This window comes from Nicotiana tabacum, chromosome 2 (genome assembly GCF_000715075.1).
Source record: "Nicotiana tabacum cultivar K326 chromosome 2, ASM71507v2, whole genome shotgun sequence".
NCBI lineage: Eukaryota > Viridiplantae > Streptophyta > Magnoliopsida > Solanales > Solanaceae > Nicotiana > Nicotiana tabacum.
This window is the reverse complement of record NC_134081.1, coordinates 124,849,438-124,869,954: the sequence shown is the minus strand read 5'-3', so window position 1 is coordinate 124,869,954 and position 20,517 is coordinate 124,849,438. Positions and strand designations below refer to the sequence as shown.

General features: G+C 34.4%; 2 protein-coding genes across 3 annotated transcripts in view; one reads left to right on the top strand and one right to left on the bottom strand.

Annotated features, from left to right (window-relative positions):
- LOC107798038 (protein TIFY 10A-like) overlaps positions 1-5,123 on the top strand; it is a 202,404-nt gene extending 197,281 nt beyond the window's left edge. The window contains exons 1-2 of one of the 2 annotated variants that reach the window (NM_001325642.1): positions 4,130-4,265; positions 4,353-4,819. In NM_001325642.1, coding sequence (NP_001312571.1) covers positions 4,130-4,265; positions 4,353-4,819 — 603 coding nt within the window. Of the gene's footprint in view, positions 1-4,075 lie in introns of those variants that run through there. The other variant, XM_075224312.1, reaches the window with a different exon arrangement.
- Positions 5,124-11,340: 6,217 nt separating this feature from the next.
- LOC107798033 (oligouridylate-binding protein 1) lies at positions 11,341-19,205 on the bottom strand. Its single transcript, XM_016620959.2, has 12 exons — positions 18,948-19,205; positions 17,997-18,058; positions 17,304-17,406; positions 15,588-15,664; positions 15,445-15,506; positions 15,267-15,354; positions 15,094-15,169; positions 14,906-14,936; positions 13,694-13,813; positions 13,329-13,414; positions 12,737-12,910; positions 11,341-11,922 (listed from the first exon to the last, which is right to left on the bottom strand). The coding sequence occupies exons 1-12, from the start codon at positions 19,041-19,043 to the stop codon at positions 11,653-11,655; spliced, it is 1,245 nt and encodes a 414-aa protein (XP_016476445.1). The 5' UTR covers positions 19,044-19,205; the 3' UTR covers positions 11,341-11,652.
- Positions 19,206-20,517: the final 1,312 nt, after the last annotated feature.

Sequence of the window (20,517 nt, the reverse complement as noted above, 5' to 3'; positions counted from 1 at the left end):
TTTTCTCTTCTTCTCCTCACCCTGTCTCGGATCAGGGGACTCGGCGAGGCAATCCTCGTCACCGGATGGAGGCCTCATTGCGACATCCTTGGGAAAACCTGCAAAGAAAAAACAAATGAGTAAGGGCACAACAACACGGAAGAAACCTAAGTGTTGTGCACTCAAGAAAGGAATCTCACCGTGAGAACGAGCCTTCTACCGGGCCTTCAAAAACTCGTTCCATGAGTGTTCGGAATACGATTTCTGCGACATAATTCCCTCGACCCACTCCTTGAGTCGAGGGATTGCATCTGGGACCCGGGGAACAACTGCATCGCCACCAAACACCGATAAGAAGTAAGGAAATGAGACTAAAAAATAAAATTTTGGGAAAAATGAAATTTTACTTACGTTTTGTGTTCCACTTATCGGGGAACGACATGTACTCGGCTGGGACAAATCGACCTAGCCAACCTCGATCCCGATCTTCATCGATGCTCGAGAACGGGGCTTTACTGGCCCGCTGCGCAAATTTAATCAGCCCCCGAAAGAATCAGGGATTATATATGCACATAATATGGTCAACGGTGAATGAGCATCCATCAATCTTGCTCACGAAAAACCGAAGAAGAATGACGATCCTCCAGAACGAGGGGTGGATCTTATTGAGGCACACCATATACCTTTTGCAGAACTGGATGATTACCGGGTCCAATGGGCCCGGCGTAAAGGAATAAGTCTAAACACTTAAGTATCCCTCGACGTGGGTAGTGATATCTTCATCGGGCCCTGGAACCACCACGTCTTTTCCAACCCAATTGCAATCCTTTTTAACCATAGGAAGAATTTCTTGTGTGATCGAGCAGATGTACCTCGAGGCCCTCTCGCACCAGCCGAGTATGGGTGAAGGTTTCTCAATCTTAAAATCGACAGTCACCGAACACCCTCCATGAATGAACGTGCTAAGAGGAGGTTCCGCCGCTGGTTCCTCACCGGCCGGTCGCGATGTAGAATTAGCTTCTTTTTGGGGAACTGTTTTTAAAGTTTTCGCCATTTTCTTTTTAAAAGAAGGGAAAGATATGAAAAGGAGGAAGTTGAAGAGATACACTTAATGGTGTGGAATGAAGACAAATGGAAATTCTTACAAAGATCTCAAGAAATCAGGATACAAATGCTAGAAAATGTAGAGATTTCCAATGAACAAGAGTAGAAAAGATTTGGATGTAAAGTTTGAATGAATGAAGAAGGGAGTATTTACCATTTTCAAATGACGATTCAAAGCCAGGAGTGGCCGACCAGCAACTGGCGAGTATTTAATGCCATTATGACGTGATTGACGAGACGTTACGCGTAGTACCGAAGTGAGAATCGGAAGCTCATATCGTTTCTCGTCGTTTACTCTCCGAAAAACGAGGAGACTATCGCGAGGGGTTGAAGATCGACCTCGAGTTTCATCAAACTAGAACACGAAGTCAGAATGTCTGTCCTCTAGAACATGGAGTCCACGATCCTGGAATCGACCATGACCCCGAATAAGCTCGAGGAAACATATCAAGTATAACCAACAGAAGACCGAAATAACGGAAGGCCGAAATATCCGTAATTGGTCGAATATCACGGCGGGAATCTCGGCACGTATCAATAAGGAACCAACAAATCAGCAAATCAAGAGATTTTTACCTTTTATAGAATTGTATCTAAAGTAGGACTTCCCAACTATATAAAGGGGGTCTGATTACTTGTGAAACAGACTGTAACACGCTTCCCAAAGCAATATATTGTTATATTTAGCTCTTATCATTCTGTTGTCATTCTGTTATGATATCAATAAAAGCATTTTTTGCTCGAGGGCGGCTAACCTTCTAAGGATGAGATTGTTCAACTTGAGTGGTTTGCATTTGCTTTCCCATTGTTTACTTCAATTTCAATCTCGTTTATCATTTGTATCAAGTTAGATCACGTATGCTTAAAATCGCGTACAAATTTAATTGTTATCTGATTTTGAGGGTAAACACTAATATTATTTTTCCAAAAGTTGAAAACCTTGGTGAGTGGTTTAGTTGAATATTATTACAAATGGAGGTGTAGGTTCGATTCTACGTAGCATTAAATTTTTAACAAAAATGTTCTCTTTAAGATGCTCAAAAAATAAAATATTTAGGTTTAGTAGCTAACCTATAACCTTTACAAATCAAAATATAAGTTTGACCTATGGACCAAAAGTATTATTTGCCAAAAAGTGATGTCATAATTATATATTGCTTTATTTTTACAGAATATTAGTATAAATATTTAATAGCTTCCACCCATGTGCACATTCGCCCCGGGTAAAAACTATCGTATAAATTGGAATGAAAAAATTGTAGATAGCCAATATGGATCGTTATTAGGCATAATTGAAGTTATTAGGCATAATCGAAGCTCATAAATTTTTAAGTTTAGTTACTTCAAAATTACTTTTAAAATCACAAATTTGAAATTTCAAAATCTGAAGCTGGCCCTGCAGTCCTCACACGTATATTGAAGTTTGAACTACCAATTTTTAAAGTTTTAGACAAATATGTTGAAACTAGAGAAATTTATATATCCAGTAAATATATATAAAGGGCAAAAAAGGCAAAAGAAAAAGGCAAAAGAGGAAGAGAAAGTTAACGGCAAGATAAAAAGGCAAAACAGCGTAAATAAGCAGAGAATGAGGGATAGTTTGGTGGGTGTAAAACAACAGGCAAGTGCAACACCGCTTTCCTTAGATGAAACAACACGTGTTTGACATGCGCCTTCCTTTTTTATTACTTGTTTTGTTTAATCAATTTAATTTTGAATTCCTGTTCAAAAAAAGTTTGCCTCTGAAACAAAACAAACAAATAAATAAAATAGAGAAAAGTTTAAAAAAGAGAAAATAGAAGAAGTAAGTGGGGATTTTTTGTTTTTCTCAATTGGTGTCTGGTATTTATATTACAACAACAACATTAATAAATTCATTGTAATCTCACGAATGAAAAAAGGAATGCAATTAGTGACAGAGTCATATAACTCTAAGTTAACACCTCTTCACCGAAATATTATATTGTTTAGACAACTAAAAATTACTTTTTATTTATGTATATTATATATTAAATTTCTAGACTTCTTTTTATTTTTACTTCTTTAAATTTTTACACTTTTAAGTAAAAATTCTAATTTCGCTACTCATGCAACAAGATGAGTTCCTAAGGGTCACCCATTATAGTACTATCCTTGCCCAAACACACTTAACTTTCTGAGTTGTTATTGATGTTGATATATTGATGTTGGATGTTGAGAATAAAATATTTCTCAATAGAGATAGACTTCATACTAAAAACTTAACCAAAAGCTGTTATATGCTATAAATATATTATATTATGAATGTTCATTTAGTACTCCGTTGTAAATAAGCTTCCTAAAAAAATTTATTTATATGAAACTCCGCCGTAAATATGTTTATCAATTTAATACTCTATTAGAAATAAACCTCGTGAAGAAGATTATCCTGGATAAATATTATCCCGATAGAAGATTATCTATATTTGATACAATAAGCTTATTCTTTTAGTACTCCGTCATAAATAAATATTATCTCTCATAGAAGATTATTTATATTTTTTACAATAGCAGCTTACACGACAACTTCCTTTCTTCAATAAATAGAGGAAATTTCAGTTCATTATGTATATCAATTTGAAATTAAATAATATATTAGTTTCTATCTATATTTGTCTTTATTTTATTATTTTTATTTTATAACGTAATAAAAATATAAGAATAAAGATGAAAAAATAATTAAAAATAAAAAAAATCTAAAACTTTGTTGGTAGCAACTAGCAAGTGGAGAATAATTAACCTTTGGAAAGAGCAAAGAGCACGCCTTTAAATAAATACTAAAGTAATAATCCTAATTAAATATAGCTCAACACCTCCATATATTCCTCGTGCTTAACCCATCAACTACCCGACCCTACCACGTCTTCTTCCGTGTTTGATTTAAACAGTCATATATATACATGTGCTCTTAACCCATATATTCATTCAACTTTACTTTCAACATTTGCAACCTTAGAAGAAAGAAGAAGAAGAATCTTTAGTCTTTTCCTAAAAGAAGAGAAGTATTTTACAAATGGCATCATCGGAGATGGTGGATTCCGGTAGATTCGCCGCCGCCGTCGGTCAGAAATCACATTTCTCTCAGACATGTAATTTGTTGAGCCAATACTTGAAAGAGAAGAAAGGTTCCTTTGGAGATCTCAGCCTTGGTATTCACCGCGCTGGTAAGTTTTTTTGTATAATTTTGCCTTTTGGTTATAGATATTTTTGGAGTTATTTGAATGGTACTAACAAATCTACTTTTTCAACAGGCACTACTACTATGGATTTGTTGCCAATGATTGAGAAATCTGGTGAGTCAAACCCTCAGAAATCAATGTATCTGTTTCCTCAAACTGAAGCAAAATCTGAACCGGAGAAAGCGCAGATGACGATATTCTACGGCGGTCAAGTTATTGTGTTTAATGATTTTCCGGCAGATAAAGCTAAGGAAATCATGCTTATGGCTAGTTGTACCAAAGGAAACAACAACAGTACTACTCAGATTCAAAAAACAGCTGAATCTGCTTCAGATTTGGTGCCTCAGCCTATTATTTCTGGAGATTTACCAATTGCGAGACGAGCTTCACTTACTCGGTTTTTGGAGAAAAGAAAAGATAGGCTGACTGCAAAAGCACCTTACCAATTAAGCAACCCAAATAAACAGGTAGCAGTTTCTGAAAACAAGGCGTGGTTGGAATTGGGTGCTCAATTTCCAGTGAAAACTGAGCAATTCTAGTACTACTTGCTTTTGGCTTTTATTACTTGTTATTAGGCTAAATATACTACTGCTGCTGCTGCTACTACTACTACTACTACTTAATCCTTTATTGAAAAAACTTATTAGATCTGACTACTCTGGATTCATTACTAGTAATTGATTTTTGTATTGAAACCAGAGAGATGGTTATTCAGTGATCTTTTGTAGGTATTCAATTCGTCTAAGGCTTAAGTTTTTACTTCCTATTGTACTGCAAATGGAATGTTTATCACAAAAGCAATTTCTATGTTTATGTTGTATTATACCATTTACTTTTTCTCTATGTCCTCCTAATGTATTATTCTTTTTTTATGATTTTGTTGATTGGAGTTTCAATTTTATGTACCAAAAACATATTTACACAATGATGTTATTTATAGGTAAATATTGATAAATATTTCTGTAAGAATTAATTGATAGCTTGGTAAAATGGTAATTAATCTGCTATTGCTGATAGTGTAAATTTATTTTTAGATTTGTCAGGTATATAAACTTAAATCCAGGTTGATATTGGTACTTGAAACGAACGAACCACTTTGGCGGTGGTAAAAATAGTAGGACGAGCAAAAAGAACAGAAAATAAAAAAATAGAACCAAATCGGCAATAATTTTTATTTTATTTTATGTTTTGCCTTGTCTTCTTTACTTTTCACTACCTATCTATTGTTTTCTTTTCATTTTATATTTTATATTTACTTTTTAAAGATAAGAAGCGGTAATTAATAATCAAGTAGCAAACTCTATATCGGCCAACATAGAGGTAATTGCTATAGCGCAATATTACTGAAAAAAATATTAAATCTAAAATAACATGAAAATTGTACCAAAAAGTTATCACTACTGTGAAAAACTTCTTCAATCAGAATTTTAAGTTGTTGAGTTTTTCTAAACAGAAATTTTAAGTTAATATATGAATAATTGGATTAACGGACATATTTTTATAGTTACTGAGTTCACAGGAATATGTAACTGTTGCACTGGATCCGCCCCTGCCTCCCACCTCTTCCAAACATGTTTTACCTAGTAAAATTAAAGAAAAGCGATAAAAAAAAACACAAAAGTTCCTATACAACTTTTCAGAAGCATTCATAGGACATCTCTTAAACCATTATCATTATGGTTGTTTTGACTAGAGTTAGTTAAGTGTGTAGTTTTGTAATAGAGTTATTACAAAGAAGCTTATAATATAGTTATTGTAAGAATGTGAATGATTAAGAGTTCAATTTCTAGATTGCAATAGGTTATAATCTAAAGTTTGCTCAGTTAGTGAAGTTGAAATCCTACCAGTGTAGGTCGTAATTTTTAATCTCGTACTGAGAGTTTTTTATCGTTGTGTTCTTTATTTACTGCTGTGTTATGTGAGAATTGATAAAGAACCAGGTTCTCTATATAGTTTGGTGGGACTTTAATTTACATCATAAATATTCTTATAATTATTGGGTTCACAGGAATACGTAGCTATTGCACTGGATCCAGCCCCGCCTCCTACCTCTCCCAAACATGTTTTACCTAATAAAATTAAAGTAAAGCGATAAAGAAAACACAAAAGTAATAAAAAGAGAAAATAAATACAATCAAATCTCTCTATAACAACATCTCTATATAATAATATTTCACTATAAAAGATAAGCTTTTTCGTAATCAATTTTTATGTTATGTTATAATATATATTCTCTATAACAACACTTTACTATAACATTCAAAAATATTAGATTTGACAGTAAAAAATATCTTCACCGTATCACAATTTCACTACCAACAAATGGTGATGGTGATCCGCCTAAAGAATAATAGGGCACGCGGTTTCGAAAATTAGAACGCGGAAAAGGAGTCCCATAAATAAATGCCGAAAAGCAAAGACAAATAAAAAAGGAAAATGCATAAACAAAGTTGTTTTCTGTAGTACTCCACTAGGTCCTTTTTCTTTCTTTCTCACTTTAGCAAAATAAAGCTGGTTCAAAATATTTATTATTTTATAAAAATTATAAAGCATAATTATTTTTGGTAAAGACCTATTAAAATTCATTAGTCAATATCTACATCAAAACAATGAATGTAAAGCATATGTTTTTGCATGCACTTATTTATCACTTAATCATGTTGATGCGGTTAAATTGCTTGATGTGATATAAATATTAATAGCGTCAAGGGGTTGTTTGGTAGGATGTATTAGAGAAAATAATGTATGCATTAGCTTTTGGTATTACTAATCCCTTGTTTGATACATTTTTTCAACTTGTGTATTACTAATACAAGTATTAGTTATACAATCTATTTGATATTATTCTATGTATAACTAATACATAGCAAACTATGATATTAGCAATACCAAGGCTATTAATGCATGCATTGACATGGGTAAAGATAAAATTGTCTTTAAAGTCCCTTAACGATAAAGAAGTTGGGGGCATTTTTGTAAAAAAATTAATTTTCTTAAAAATTATGCAATGCATTTTAATTTTTAATGCCCCACACTAAATAATGAATAAGAAATACCCTCTACATAACTAATGCTTACATTACTAACGTATGCATTACTAATCTCTACATTACTAATACGTCTTATTTAACACTATTCTTATACACCCTACCAAACGACCCCTAAGTGTTTAACATTATTGTTTTCCGTTTCACACTTAGAAGTCTAAGAAGGCATATCTTATCTTATTCATTCAAAGAAGAGATAAGAATAATCTAGTAAGGAATCTTTTACCATTAATGTTATCAAATGATTTTCTTAATAGTTTGTCAAAACTTAACATATAGGAAGAAGAAATTTAAAAACTTAATAAAGGATGATCATCCCATTTAAAAATTTAAGTTATTAGAAAAAATATATTTTTAATTACTTATTTATATTTTCAACACGCTCCTCATATGCGGGTCTAATTCTTTTTTTTTGGCAAGCACGTAAAAAATACTTTTTGATAATGGGTAAGATAAGACTCAAACCTACAATTTCTGCTTAGACCATACTAAAATATGTAATAACTTTATCTAAAAGGTTAAAAAACACATATTTTTATTTTATGGCATATGGTTTGGGTTTTTTTGTGGGGGTGGGGGTGGGGGTGGGGGTGGGGACATGCACCACAACAAAGAAAAGGGTTGAAAATCGGTACTCCAAACATTAGTTCGGCGTAGACATGCATCTTTGCCTAGAAATAATAGTAAGCATTAATGTAAATCTAGAAATAAAGTTGAAAACACAGCCAAAGAAGACTTTATAATTGTCACGTTGTTCACACTTCACCAAAAAGTCTTCTACTACTAAACAAAAAGAGTTGGTAATTACAAGAAGACACAAGAAAAAGGCATGTTTTTTTTTATATAAGAGGTAATAATGTATTGGTGGGAGAGTTTTGGCCATTTCTTAAATACTTCTTTTTATTTTAGTGGAATCACATGGTATGTTACGAAAGGTAGTGGTTGGGGAAAAAAAGAAGAAAAATATTAGTGGTTAGACTTATAAGGTCTCGTGTTTAATTTCGAATGGAGACAAAAATAATAAGTGATTTTTCTCACATTTTTAAATCTTAATGGATAAAATTATTTGGTATTTATTGCAGGTGAAAAGTAATAGATATTTTTGAAATTAATCGAGATACACACAAATCGGTTCGGACAATACGGTTATTAAAAAGAAGAAGAAGAATATAGTATATAAGGTGCATTGGTTAGGCATCAATTAAGTTTTTATCATTAGAGACTTTTTTAATTGTTTGTTGACCCATTCTTTTATCTCTTTATCTCTTTTGTTGTTTTCTTTGTCTTTATCTTTTCCATGCCATACCCATGTGAAATGTCACACGTCGTTTTGTGTATGTATTCACATGTCTAGACAGAAATGCATCTTACTCTTTGTAATTTACGTACACGTATGTATTAGGTTGAAATTATTATATACACTTACACTATTTGTACAATTTAGTCAATTATACTAAGTTATACTTTATTAACTAAGTTACTATATCAACTTTGATACAGAAAATCAACTATTGTTATAAGTAAACTCAATTTTGATATCATAACAATTTTTTACATTGTAACTGCACAACCAACGACGAATGAGACATGCAAATAATAGATTCGGTCGAATTGAGCATTTATATATATATATATATATATATATATATATATATATATATATATATATATATATATATATATATATTCAGTGAGAGAGAGTGTGTATGTGTGTGAATGTGTTCATGTCAAAGATTTTGAACCATAATATCGAATTCCCGATGATTCAATGATAAAAATCTAAATATTGAGTCAGTCAAATTAAAATTTTGGATACGTAAACTATATGTATGTATCATATTAATCACGATTAAGGGCTTCCAATACTACAACTTTTTATGCAGCTTTTTCTAATCGATCGATATATGAAAACTTTAGTAATATCTAGAAAGGGCTTTCTTTATTTTGGGCTAGAGAACATTTCTGTTTTATTGTTTGTAGGATTAAAGTTATTAAAGGAGATGCCATAATTCAAGTTTTGTTCGAGTACAGAGATGTATTTGCTTGGTCGTATGATGACATGCCGGGTTTGAGTGTCGATTTAGTGGTTCATAAGCTTCCCACATATCCTATTTTTCCACCAATCCAGCAAAAATAAAGGAAGCTTAAGACAGACATGAGTGATAAGATTAAAGAAGAAATCACAAAGCAACTAAGTGCAAATGTGATCAGGGTCGTCCGGTATGCTACATGGTTAGCAAATATTGTATCAGTACCAAAGAAGAATGGGAAAACTAGAGTTTGTGTTTACTATAGAGATTTAAACAAAGCAAGTCCAAAGGACAACTTTCCCTTACCCAACATTCATATCCTTATTGACAAATATGCTAAACATGAGATCCAATCTTTTGTGTATTGTTATGCCGGGTATCACCAAATTCTGATGGATGGAAAAGATACAGAAAAGACCGTCTTCACCACTCCATGGGAAACTTCTTGTTATAAGGTCATGCCATTAGGTTTGAAAAATACAGGGGCAACTTACATGAGGGCCATGACTACCATATTCCATGACATGATGCACAAAGAGATTGAAGTGTATGTTGATGATGTGATCATTAAGTCCAGAATACAAGCTGATCATGTGCAAGACGTGAAAAAGTTCTTTGAAAGCAGTCGTTACTATTTTGGAGAATTTCAAGGTACATCTGCCCGCGCCCGCAGATCCTCGGAGTCCACCCTCTATCCCCCTATGTTGATTCTTCTCTTATTTCTATAGACACTGATGTATAGAACAGTTAGAACTTCGTAGAAGCTTGTGACTTACGGTGTTTCGGGTCTTGGGACTGTTATGTATATTTCGAGAGTTGATTATTGTATATGCCAAGCGGCATCTCAATTGCTTACTAAAATATCTGTTACTGTTAGTTTGTTAAATTTTCATATTTTTTTTTTCATTTTATTTCTGCAAGTGTTAGGCTTACCTAGTCGTAGAGACTAGGTGCCGTCACGACGATTCATGGAGGGAGAATTTGGGTCGTGACAGGGACTGCGACGACCAAGAAACTCTACCTTAAATCCTTGCGATCACACTCTAACCTCTGTCCGAATCCGATATCTCCAACCTATTTGTTCGAATAAATATATTGGTGTCTTGGGATGTAACGTTTAATATAATTATTAGTCTACATAACAACCTTTTTTGTTATTATTTAAATATTTAATTAACGTTGATCTTTCACGTTTAAAAGATAAGATTTATCAATTTCATACGTCTTTCTGAGTCTAAGATAACGTTTAATTGACGCAAACTTATTTGGCCACCCCAACTATCCAACTCAAATCCCAAACCAAGAGGTGATAGTAATTAACCCTCCATTTCATTTAAAGGAAATAATATTTTATGATCGGTTACAATTTGAATAGATAAAAATGACTCTACAAAAAAATTCTGTTTGTTGTTATTCTGTGATATTTTTTATCGATCTCTTATAAAAAAAATGCCATATAACTAAAAAAAACACATTTGTAATGTGCCACAAAACAAATCTCTCATTTGATTTCTTGTAATAGGTCATCACATTAGTAATATTGTCTGTTTTGGGCCTAGGTCCGTACGGCTTTAAAACCCGTCATTAGTGTCTAAGACCTGTTTACTTATATACTCAGTATCTTTACTTATATACTCAGTATCTCTCCTGTATTTTGTTGACGTGGGATTTGCCTAAGGTGTCACATACACCCCTCCCCTTAGGGTCTAAGGCATGTTTACTTATATACCCAGCATCTATCACGTATTTTATCGATGCGAGATTTGCCTAAAGTGTCATTATGGTCTAAAGCTTATTTACTTATATACCCAGCATATCTCCCCTATTTTGTCGATGTCGGATTTGCCTAAAGGTGATCTCCGGTAAAAACGCCATATAACTAAAAAAAACATTTATAATGTGCCATAAAACCAATCTCTCATTTGATTTCTATAGCGTACAACTCCTCATTTTGGAATTTGGACAAGATGGGGCAAGATAAAATATGCAAGATTCAGATTGATTTCACAATACCATTCAGGAAATAAAGGGGGAAAAGCAAAATACATATATTCAACATGATTCGCAGGGCTCATAACACCTCCTAGATCTCCTCCAAAAAAGGGAAAAAAGAAAAAGTTGCTAATCCAATGAACTGCCATTAGCTACTCAGTTTGCCATTCCCAGACGAAATACAAGTTACATAGTCATACATGCTTGGGACACAACAAACTAACGACGAAACAAAAAGCATCCTATTAAACAAAAACCAGCAGAGCACCAGCAACTGTTTAGCGATTGCAATCATCGAATTCACTAGTAGTACATCGGTGGTTGAGTTGTAGCAATGCTTGCATAACCACCATCGTAAATTGCTTGACTAGCAGCACCGATTCGCTGACCTTGAGAATGCATAAGAGCCTGGGAATGCATGAGTGCTTGTGAACCACCCATTCTAGCCAAGGCAAGCTGCCGTTCATAGGCTGCAAGATCAGTCGCTGAAAAACCAGGGACATGTGCCATAGCTGGAGGAGGAAGAGGGGTAGAACTTGTTCCTGGTGGAGTAGGCTTGCTTCCCCACGAGCACTGTAATGGAAACAGAAAATTACCAACTCAACACAAGATTCAGTGTCGCCAAATTTAAATTTTATAAAACACGTATCAACTAATGATATTTGGAGACAACTGCTTTAAAAACATTCTAAACAAGTTACATAATGACCGAGTCAAATCCTTATCCCAACGTTTCAACTTTCGTCTTCAACATAATATCACCAGTCAGGAGTTACTTATATCCTCTTTATGACCTCTCTCTTCCACTTTCTATTTAAAATGTTTGTACATACACTAGGCCTTTAGCAGCTGACAGAAGAGCTCACACATCGAACCCCCATCTTACAGATCAGGCAGTGTGAATATCTACTAGTTATAGAACACAACTAACCTCGGCCAAGCCCATCTGACCCTAAGAAAAGGATCCAGCTACTCCCAAATGCCAAACATTAGGTTATTTTTCATTTTAAAGAAAAAATTAACATCTGCAGAATCATAGAAACTCACTTTCTATAACTGAAAGAATTTGAATATTCTTCTACAGAATTTTATACCTAATCTCGCTTTGGCGCATAAAAATTATAAGAAACATGGCATTCATCTTTTATTCTTATTTAACTTGCAAAAGAAATGAAGAAATGCTTCAATTAGTTCCTATACATATTGGCCTCCAATCAGGTCTAAAGACGTTACGACTGGATAAGTCAAGGAAAGAGAGAACAGAAATTGGTTCTGGTCCAATAACTTTCATTTGATTATTTGGTCTATATTAATTCTTTTTGTCATCAGGAAGTCTAGGGATACCTATACAGCCAAAACAACCAAAATTCTCGTTTTCTGACAGTACCTTAATAGGTTTACCAAAAAGGAATTGAGCATTTCCCAGCTGAATTGCTCGAGCAGCTTCAGCATGGGTGCTGTATCTTATAAAACCAAAACCTTTGTCTCGTTGAATACGGACATCTTCAATAACACCAGCTCCAAGTGCATGAAAATGACGATGGAGGTCAACTGAAGTAACCTGAAACACACGCGAGCATCAGAACCTCATACACAACTCCAATATCTGAATGTAATTTTAACAAACTGCATATTAACTCCTTCCTACTCCCACAGTATGTTATTCCTCTACTTTATTCAAGCAGGGAAGGTTCTTAATCTCTTGCATCCCTAGCAGCAAATAGGTCCAGGAGTGGAGCTACAGTTCGAATTGCTTGCTTGTTTGGAGATATAAATTGAAGCTAATTAAGAAGCATCTGAAATATATTTCAACCAATGAAACTTCTGATACAGCAGTTACACATTTAAAGCACTTAGGTTGATTCATGTTCTTCATGTTTGTCCCCAAGAGAGAACGTGCATATATGACTCGTCCCCACAACTAGTAGCAAATTCATAAGTAACGGAAAAAGGAGTAATTAAGTTTTACTAATACTCACTTCAGGAGAAAGGTTGCCAACATAAACAGTCGTATACTGGGGATTATTTTCTGGAGCATCTTCATTGGCCTTCTCATGACCATCATCTAGACAGTAATATAAATAGCATCAAGATTCTTGATCATGTAAATTAATTCAGTAAAAGCAAGGAAACTGCAGAGCGCTAGTAAGCACTTATGTCAGTTACAAAGTCCACATCACTTTGGTAAAAGAATCTACACACATATAAGACGATAGTCCACTGAACAATGTTATGCAAGAACTCCACACAACAATTAAAGCTACTTGATATACTGCAGCTGAAAGTACAGTGTTGTTTCAACAAGCAGAAAATAGAAGCAACCATAAAATTCAACAAAACCAACCTGATGTTCCACTTGTCAATTCAACGACACTTTTGGCTTCTGAACCCTGCTGGTCATCAATTCCTCCAGCACCTTTTGCTGCCCAGTTGCAGCGGATTTGTCTGCTTCCAAGCCATTTCCCTTTTGTTTTGAACCAAAAAGATCTCCATTTAGATGAAATAGAAAACCAGGGTCATCTACTCATTTTTTATAGAACTTACTAATCTAGGAGAAAAAAACCAACAAATGATGCAGCAACATGGCATAAAACTAGGGGTGTCAAATGGGCGGGTTGGGCCGATTTTGGGCGGTGTCAAAACGGATTGAGTCAATAATTGGGCGGGTCAAAAGTTACTTGGACTAAGATGGGTTGGGCCAAGATGGGCTAAAATTTGGTTCATAGCCCAACCAGCCCAACTCTTATCAAGCTTTACTTAATATGTGTTGTTTTCTTATGAATTGTATAATTACTAAATAAGACTTTTTTTCTTTTGTTATAGTCATATATAACATATGGTCATATATAACATATCAAACAAAAAAAAATTAATTCTAAGATATTTTGGTAAAGTTACTCATGGATCAATTTGGGCTAAAAATGAGCATAACTTTAAATGATTTGGGATGGATTGTGTCAAGATGGGCTGAGGTCAATAAATGGGAGGGTCAATGACCAGCCCAACCTTGGGCGGGTTGGGCGGGTCATTTGGGCTAGGGCCAAATTTGCCAGCCCTACATAAAACCAACTTATCATCCATGTGAAAATGATATCTAGGAGGAAAAAAAGTGCCAAATCTTGTTTTTCTAAAACATTAAGGTTATATAATTGGCTAGTACACACCATTCTTTAAGTGTATTGAGTCTGGAAAAAAAAAGATTGACCTACAGCAAGCAAGAGAACCTAATGAAACCAGATCAGGATGAAGACTAGAGGAGGTACAAAGATCTGTTTCTTCTGCAAGTGAAAGACCGACACATAGTGAAAGAACATGTAGTAAGGAGCTATCCATACAGGAAAATATAAAAATAATATTATTTTGTCCTACGCTATTAGCTATAGAATCCCAAGTAGAACAAGAACACGAACAATAAGCAACCAAAACTTTCCCCAACGGCGGACTGGTTGGTAGAGAACTCTATTCAAAACCAACTTCTCAATTTGCAATTTTACAGACAGTATACATAACCATGGAGAATGAGAAAATGATCAAAAAGTAGAGAGCTCGTTCTTACCATTCAAGTCATTTATTGCACTTTGGGCTTCCTGCCAAAGCATTCAAAAAAAAATTTGACATGATTTAAAAATGCACAGGGAAGGCACTAGTTTTTTTGGGGGGACGAGGGGGAGGGGCTGGGATTCGGGTGGAATGCACAAGAGAAGAAGCAAAATATCAGAGGATTGAGCAAAGCCATCTCCGTACCTGCTGATTACGAAAGGAAACAAATCCAAACCCCCTTGAACGACCTGTTTTTTGATCCCACATAACTCTTGCATCACTGCAAGGGAAAAAAAAATTGAATATCATATCTGAGTATACAATAGTTTTTGAAAATCAATGTCAGGGTTTACAGGATTACAAAGGATAGAACTTACGAGCAGCTAGGATAGACTGAAAAGCATGCATACAATGTGGCATCTGTAACCTCTGGACTGAGATCACCAACAAAAATGTTGAAGTGATCTGTAAGCCAGACAAGACAGTATTGAGTTCTCAACTAAGTAACAGAAAACTAACAAGAAGATAGAAACTGTCGATATCCACTATACATACTTGAGGTGTCCTCTCTCTGAGCACTAGTATATGCCCAGTTAACTTTTATAGGCTGCCCAAACCTGCATTTTACCAGTAAGGCCGGCTTATCACAGAGCAAATAGTTAACTCTTAAATCAAGACATCGCGAGAAATCTACTTACAAGTGCCTTCCATTAAGAGTCACAATAGCAAGGGCTGCTGATCGGCGATCAAAGTAATCCACAAAACCATAGGATGACTGCATTGCATAAAAATCACCATCTATCAGTCTCATTTCAAGAAATCTCAAACAATTTATGTGACTTGGGATGAACAACAAATTCACATATATACATCAGTATAGAATGTATCAAATATTTCAGGACTGTATCTGGGAAGACAAAATATTTTATAGAACTAATTTCAATATTGCAGTATACAAGACAATGGAGAATTCAAACATATGGCCAGTCACCAACCCTTCCAAACTTCCTCTCAGGCTCTACAAGTGTAGTCCAACTTGTAGAAATCACGGAGTGACAAAATGTTAAGATTATCATTGTGCAAGACTACCTTCAGTGTGAAATGCTTCCGTTTACAAAGTTCAAGAGTGATTCATGAATTCTCGATCCTCAACACATTGTAAAATTGCTCCAATATCACAATCACAATAAACTCCAAAGTCAGAAAGGCCTAACAAGTTAATGAGTTGAGAACATATGTGGGAATCACTATGCATTTACTACCTTGATATATTTTAATCTACAAAAGCTCAACAGCATCAATTTTGAAGATTCACAGTTTTGAGTCGTTCCAACATTATAAATAGTGCAGAGAAAACAGATAATGCCTACACTCAAAATTCATGAAGGTTTTAACATGATTTATAGAACAAGGCCCATGTTTTTAAAGGCTAAAGGAAAAGTCGAGGGGCTCCAAGGTTAAATCGAGGCGTCGAGATGTAAAGCAAATGTCTATCAAGGAGGTTCCCCTAATTCATTTCCAACAATGAATATATGCATAAAGTTGGGAAAAAAAATAAAGGAAGAAACAAACAAAAATAACGCAATGACAGATGAGCGGAAAAATTGGAAATAGATGATTGCAACTCTTTTTTGGTTTCTTTTCAACAATTTTTTTTTTGGAGAAAGAAAAAAAAACTAAGATCACAATGTTACTTTTCAACAGTTAATGGCTGAGAGAGAGAGAGAGAGAGAGAGAACACCGCCTATATGAAAAGTTACAAAGAGAAACCACGAACACTATATGGAAAATCACAAAGAGAAACCACGAACGCCGCCTATATGAAAAACCAGAAAGAGAAACCACTTCAACCACCACTATCCATAGCCCTAACCTAGTTAAACCTAAACATACTAGCTTGCATCTCTCTCTCTTTCCCTCCAGAAGTACAAACAAGCACTAGTGAGGTGAACGCCCTGGTGAAATGCAGCCAAAGTCGTGTCTCAACAACTAAGGCATACACCTCATCAGACTAACACCTTCCTCCATTGAGCAATAGGCAATATGCATATGCCTTGCCCTTGAGATGTGCCTATGGCCCAAGTCCTAACAAACACATGTGAAAGCACTGAACACAGAATCTTTAGGCATAACCACCTCCACCTGAAACAATTCCCCAAAAGAAAACTCAAGAGAAAAATTCTCATTACAATTCACATTTTCATTTGCTCCAAGGTGACTACACTCCAAATTCATCAAAGCCTTAACATGTTACAGCATTCAGAACTAGGACAGAAATCAATCATCGTCAAATAGGCATGTATTTTTTGCACAGAAAATTTGTTTATCATCGTCAGATAAGCATGTTCCAACTAACTTTCAAGACTTGTCTGGTAAGAAAATGTTAAACATGAACTACACTAATGAGATCAGACCTTCTCCTTTTTTATGAGCTTGCATCCCTCCAGGGGGCCAGTGCTTGAGAAGACCTCTTGAAGAAGTGGCTCTGTGACTTGCGGGTGGATGTTTCCAACGTACCTATTTAGGATAACATTTAAAACCAAAAGGGTTATCGATGATTAATGAGAATATTATGTCCTCTTTAAGTATATAGACCAGTATGCTTGATCAAGCACAGTTTCATGCAATAAATATGCAGCAGACAAGTAATACAAAAGCACATAAAATTATATAACTACATGAGTGTTTGTACCAAGATAGAATTACAGAACAGGGTAGTCATTTAAAAGGCATTTTATATTTTCTCAAGAAGTGGATACATTTTATTCCGACATGACTAAAATATACCGGGAACAGCTGACCACTGCCCCCAAACAGCTTTAGAACTCCATAATATTGGACTCGAGCCTTAAAGTGCTAGTTCTATGTTGCAGATCTCCACTGATCAGTTTATGAAATATAAGTCCAGAATCAATCTCACATTCTTACACAGACTTCTACATGCAAAAACTAAATGTGAGAAATGATACTCTTCCCCTAGACCCCTACACAATGGAACCCCTCATATCACTTTTCAAGCAAAAGGCAAAAATTTAAAAAGAAAAAAAGCAAAGTAAAAAAGAAAATTGGTTGTCAAATCAAAAGAAAAATGTGCATGAGGCACTCACACACTGCGGCAAGTACTTGAATCAAATCCAGGAGGCAGGTTTCCACTCAAGATAGGCTCTATCTGTAAACAAATACTACAAAAAATTAATAAAATAGAAAAAGAAGGATCCCTAAGTTTTCCTTAGTCCTCACATAAAATTACATCGACACTAGTTCAACTCAATATAGAAGGACTATGTCATGTATTGTGAAAATCGACAAAAAAAGTCTATCCCTAAAAGCTAAAGGCAGAAAAATGGAGGATTTGTGGCGGCCATGCCCCCAATTCCACACCCCCTTCACCTACCCCTGCCCAATGTTGTGAAATTTTGTTTCAATAACTTGGAGTTTTACTAAAATAATATCACCATGCTTACAAAGAGAAGACATGAAGATTTGATCATTCCTTGTCCTCAGAGTTTTCGATCTACATAGGAGTGCTAAGCGGAAAAACAAAATAATGGCCACAATAACTCAAAAACCAAATATCACTAATGAGGAAGTGAATTTTATAAGCCGAAGGCCTAGAGATTACATACCAACTCCCTATTGAAATTTCTAATACAAACTGAACTCAATTCCAGTAATTTCAACTTATCGCCTTGCAAAAAATAAATAAATACTCTATCCGGCCAACCAAAATACACTGCAACCTCAACCACAGTGACTTCACTATGCTCTAATCATTGAAAAAGATTGACATAAAGGCTTAAACTTTCAACATGGGTATCTAAAATAGAAAGAAAAAAAACAAACCAAAATAAGAAAACACTCAAAAATTCAATTTTCAACAAAACCCACAATCAAAAAATGCAAAAAGTACAAAAAAGACTCCAGCTTTACTAAAAATTGGAGCTTGGGTGAAACCCAAGTACCATATTAACAAGTCAAAACCTAATAAACACAGAAACTTATTGGATTGAATAAAAGAGGGAAATGAAAAATAAGAAAAAAGGAAATTAAAAAAAAACCTGAGGAGGAGCAAGAAGACCGGGATGATAAAGGGATTGCTGCTGCATCAATGCTTGTTGCTGTTGCTGCTGCTGCTTCAGCCTCTGCTGCATCATCTTCTTTGCGAAGATACAGAGATATATAATAGAGATTTTATTTAGGAAAAAAAAAGGGAAAAAAGAAAAAGAAAAAAAGAAAAGAAACCCTCGAAGGAAGAGGGAGAGTGATGCCGCAAGATGAAGAGCGAAAGAGAAAGATGATGTTTACTACCCCTCCCCGCTTTTGGGCTTTAGACCATTTATAGTTAGCTGGTCAGCATAATCTGCTACACCCGTTTCATTTTCCATTTACCTACACCTTCTTCCCCTTTGGTTTGACTAGTTATCTTACCTTTCTTTTCTTTTTTTTCTCTCTTTTATATGTATTACTACTTCTTCGATCCATTTTAATTAATTTTTTTACTATTTTTATACATTAAAGAAATAGCTTTAGGGTAGGTACTTTGCACGAGTAAGCATGTCTATTAATAAAAAAAATATATATATAACAGGAATAAACTGTGTGTAATAGCAATTGGCGTCATAATAGATACAATATGCATTTAAATGGAAAAATGAGTGTAATTACATTAATGTAATAGGTGAGTTCAAAATTGTTGGATAATGAACTTGCAAACATGAATAATTTAACTAGTTAAGTTAGTTATCACTAAAAAAAACTGGAATTAGCTATAAACTTCGTCGCTAATCTGTCTCTAAATCGCTCGTAGCTAGCAGAATTTCTTGATAATTTATCTATAAAGAATATAATTTTCTATTTAGCTACAAAATTTGTCCGACGCTAAAATTTATTTTTTTAGCAGTGTGTATAGCATTTGCAATGATGGATATTGTATTGTATGAGATAAAATAATATAATATTGGTGTATCCTCTTTATAGAGGAAGTTCTTGGTGTATGTTCCGTTGCTTCAACTAAACTATCATGACCAAAAATTTATTGTTGGCATCAATATTCCTCCTAAAAGTATAATATATAGTTGTCCATGTGAAAAAATATATATGCGACAAATATAGTCCAATTTTGAAGATTGTTTGACCCTGTAACTTATTTATTGCTGACGTATCTACAAATTATTTAACTTGTCATCTTTTTTATTAATTACAAGTTTTATGCCCATACAGTAAAAATGCTAACTATTAATCTATAGTTTCCACAAAGCGATGAGACATATAAACAACCATCAAATTATACTCATGCTTTCAAGTTAAACAACTACTCCCTCCAGTCTACTTTAATCATATTTTTGCCTTTTTTTTGTCCACATTCCACAATATTTAATTTTTTTCATATGTCAAGAAGAAATTATCTTTTTCTTTTTTTTTAAAGTTGCCCTTTAATTAAAGAGCCTAGGAGTATTTGGTATATTTTCAATTAACAAATTAAGGTTAACATGGTCAATTTCATTGTTAGTTAATGCTTAAAGATGGATTCTTTAATATATGTGAAAACAGTCAAAAAATTAATTAATGTGGATCGGATGGAGTAAGTAATAGTCAACTATTAAGAGTTGCCGGCTACCATGTCCATCA

Bases quoted from the DNA above. Each gene is read 5' to 3' on its own strand.
- LOC107798033 (XM_016620959.2), bottom strand. From the start codon at position 19,043: ATGATGCAGCAGAGGCTGAAGCAGCAGCAGCAACAGCAACAAGCATTG. The intron at 14,937-15,093 runs GTACGGAGATGG...ATGCTTTGGCAG, and splicing joins TTTCCTTTCGTAATCAGCAG to GAAGCCCAAAGTGCAATAAA. The intron at 13,814-14,905 runs GTAAGAACGAGC...TCAAAACAAAAG, and splicing joins TGCAATAAATGACTTGAATG to GGAAATGGCTTGGAAGCAGA.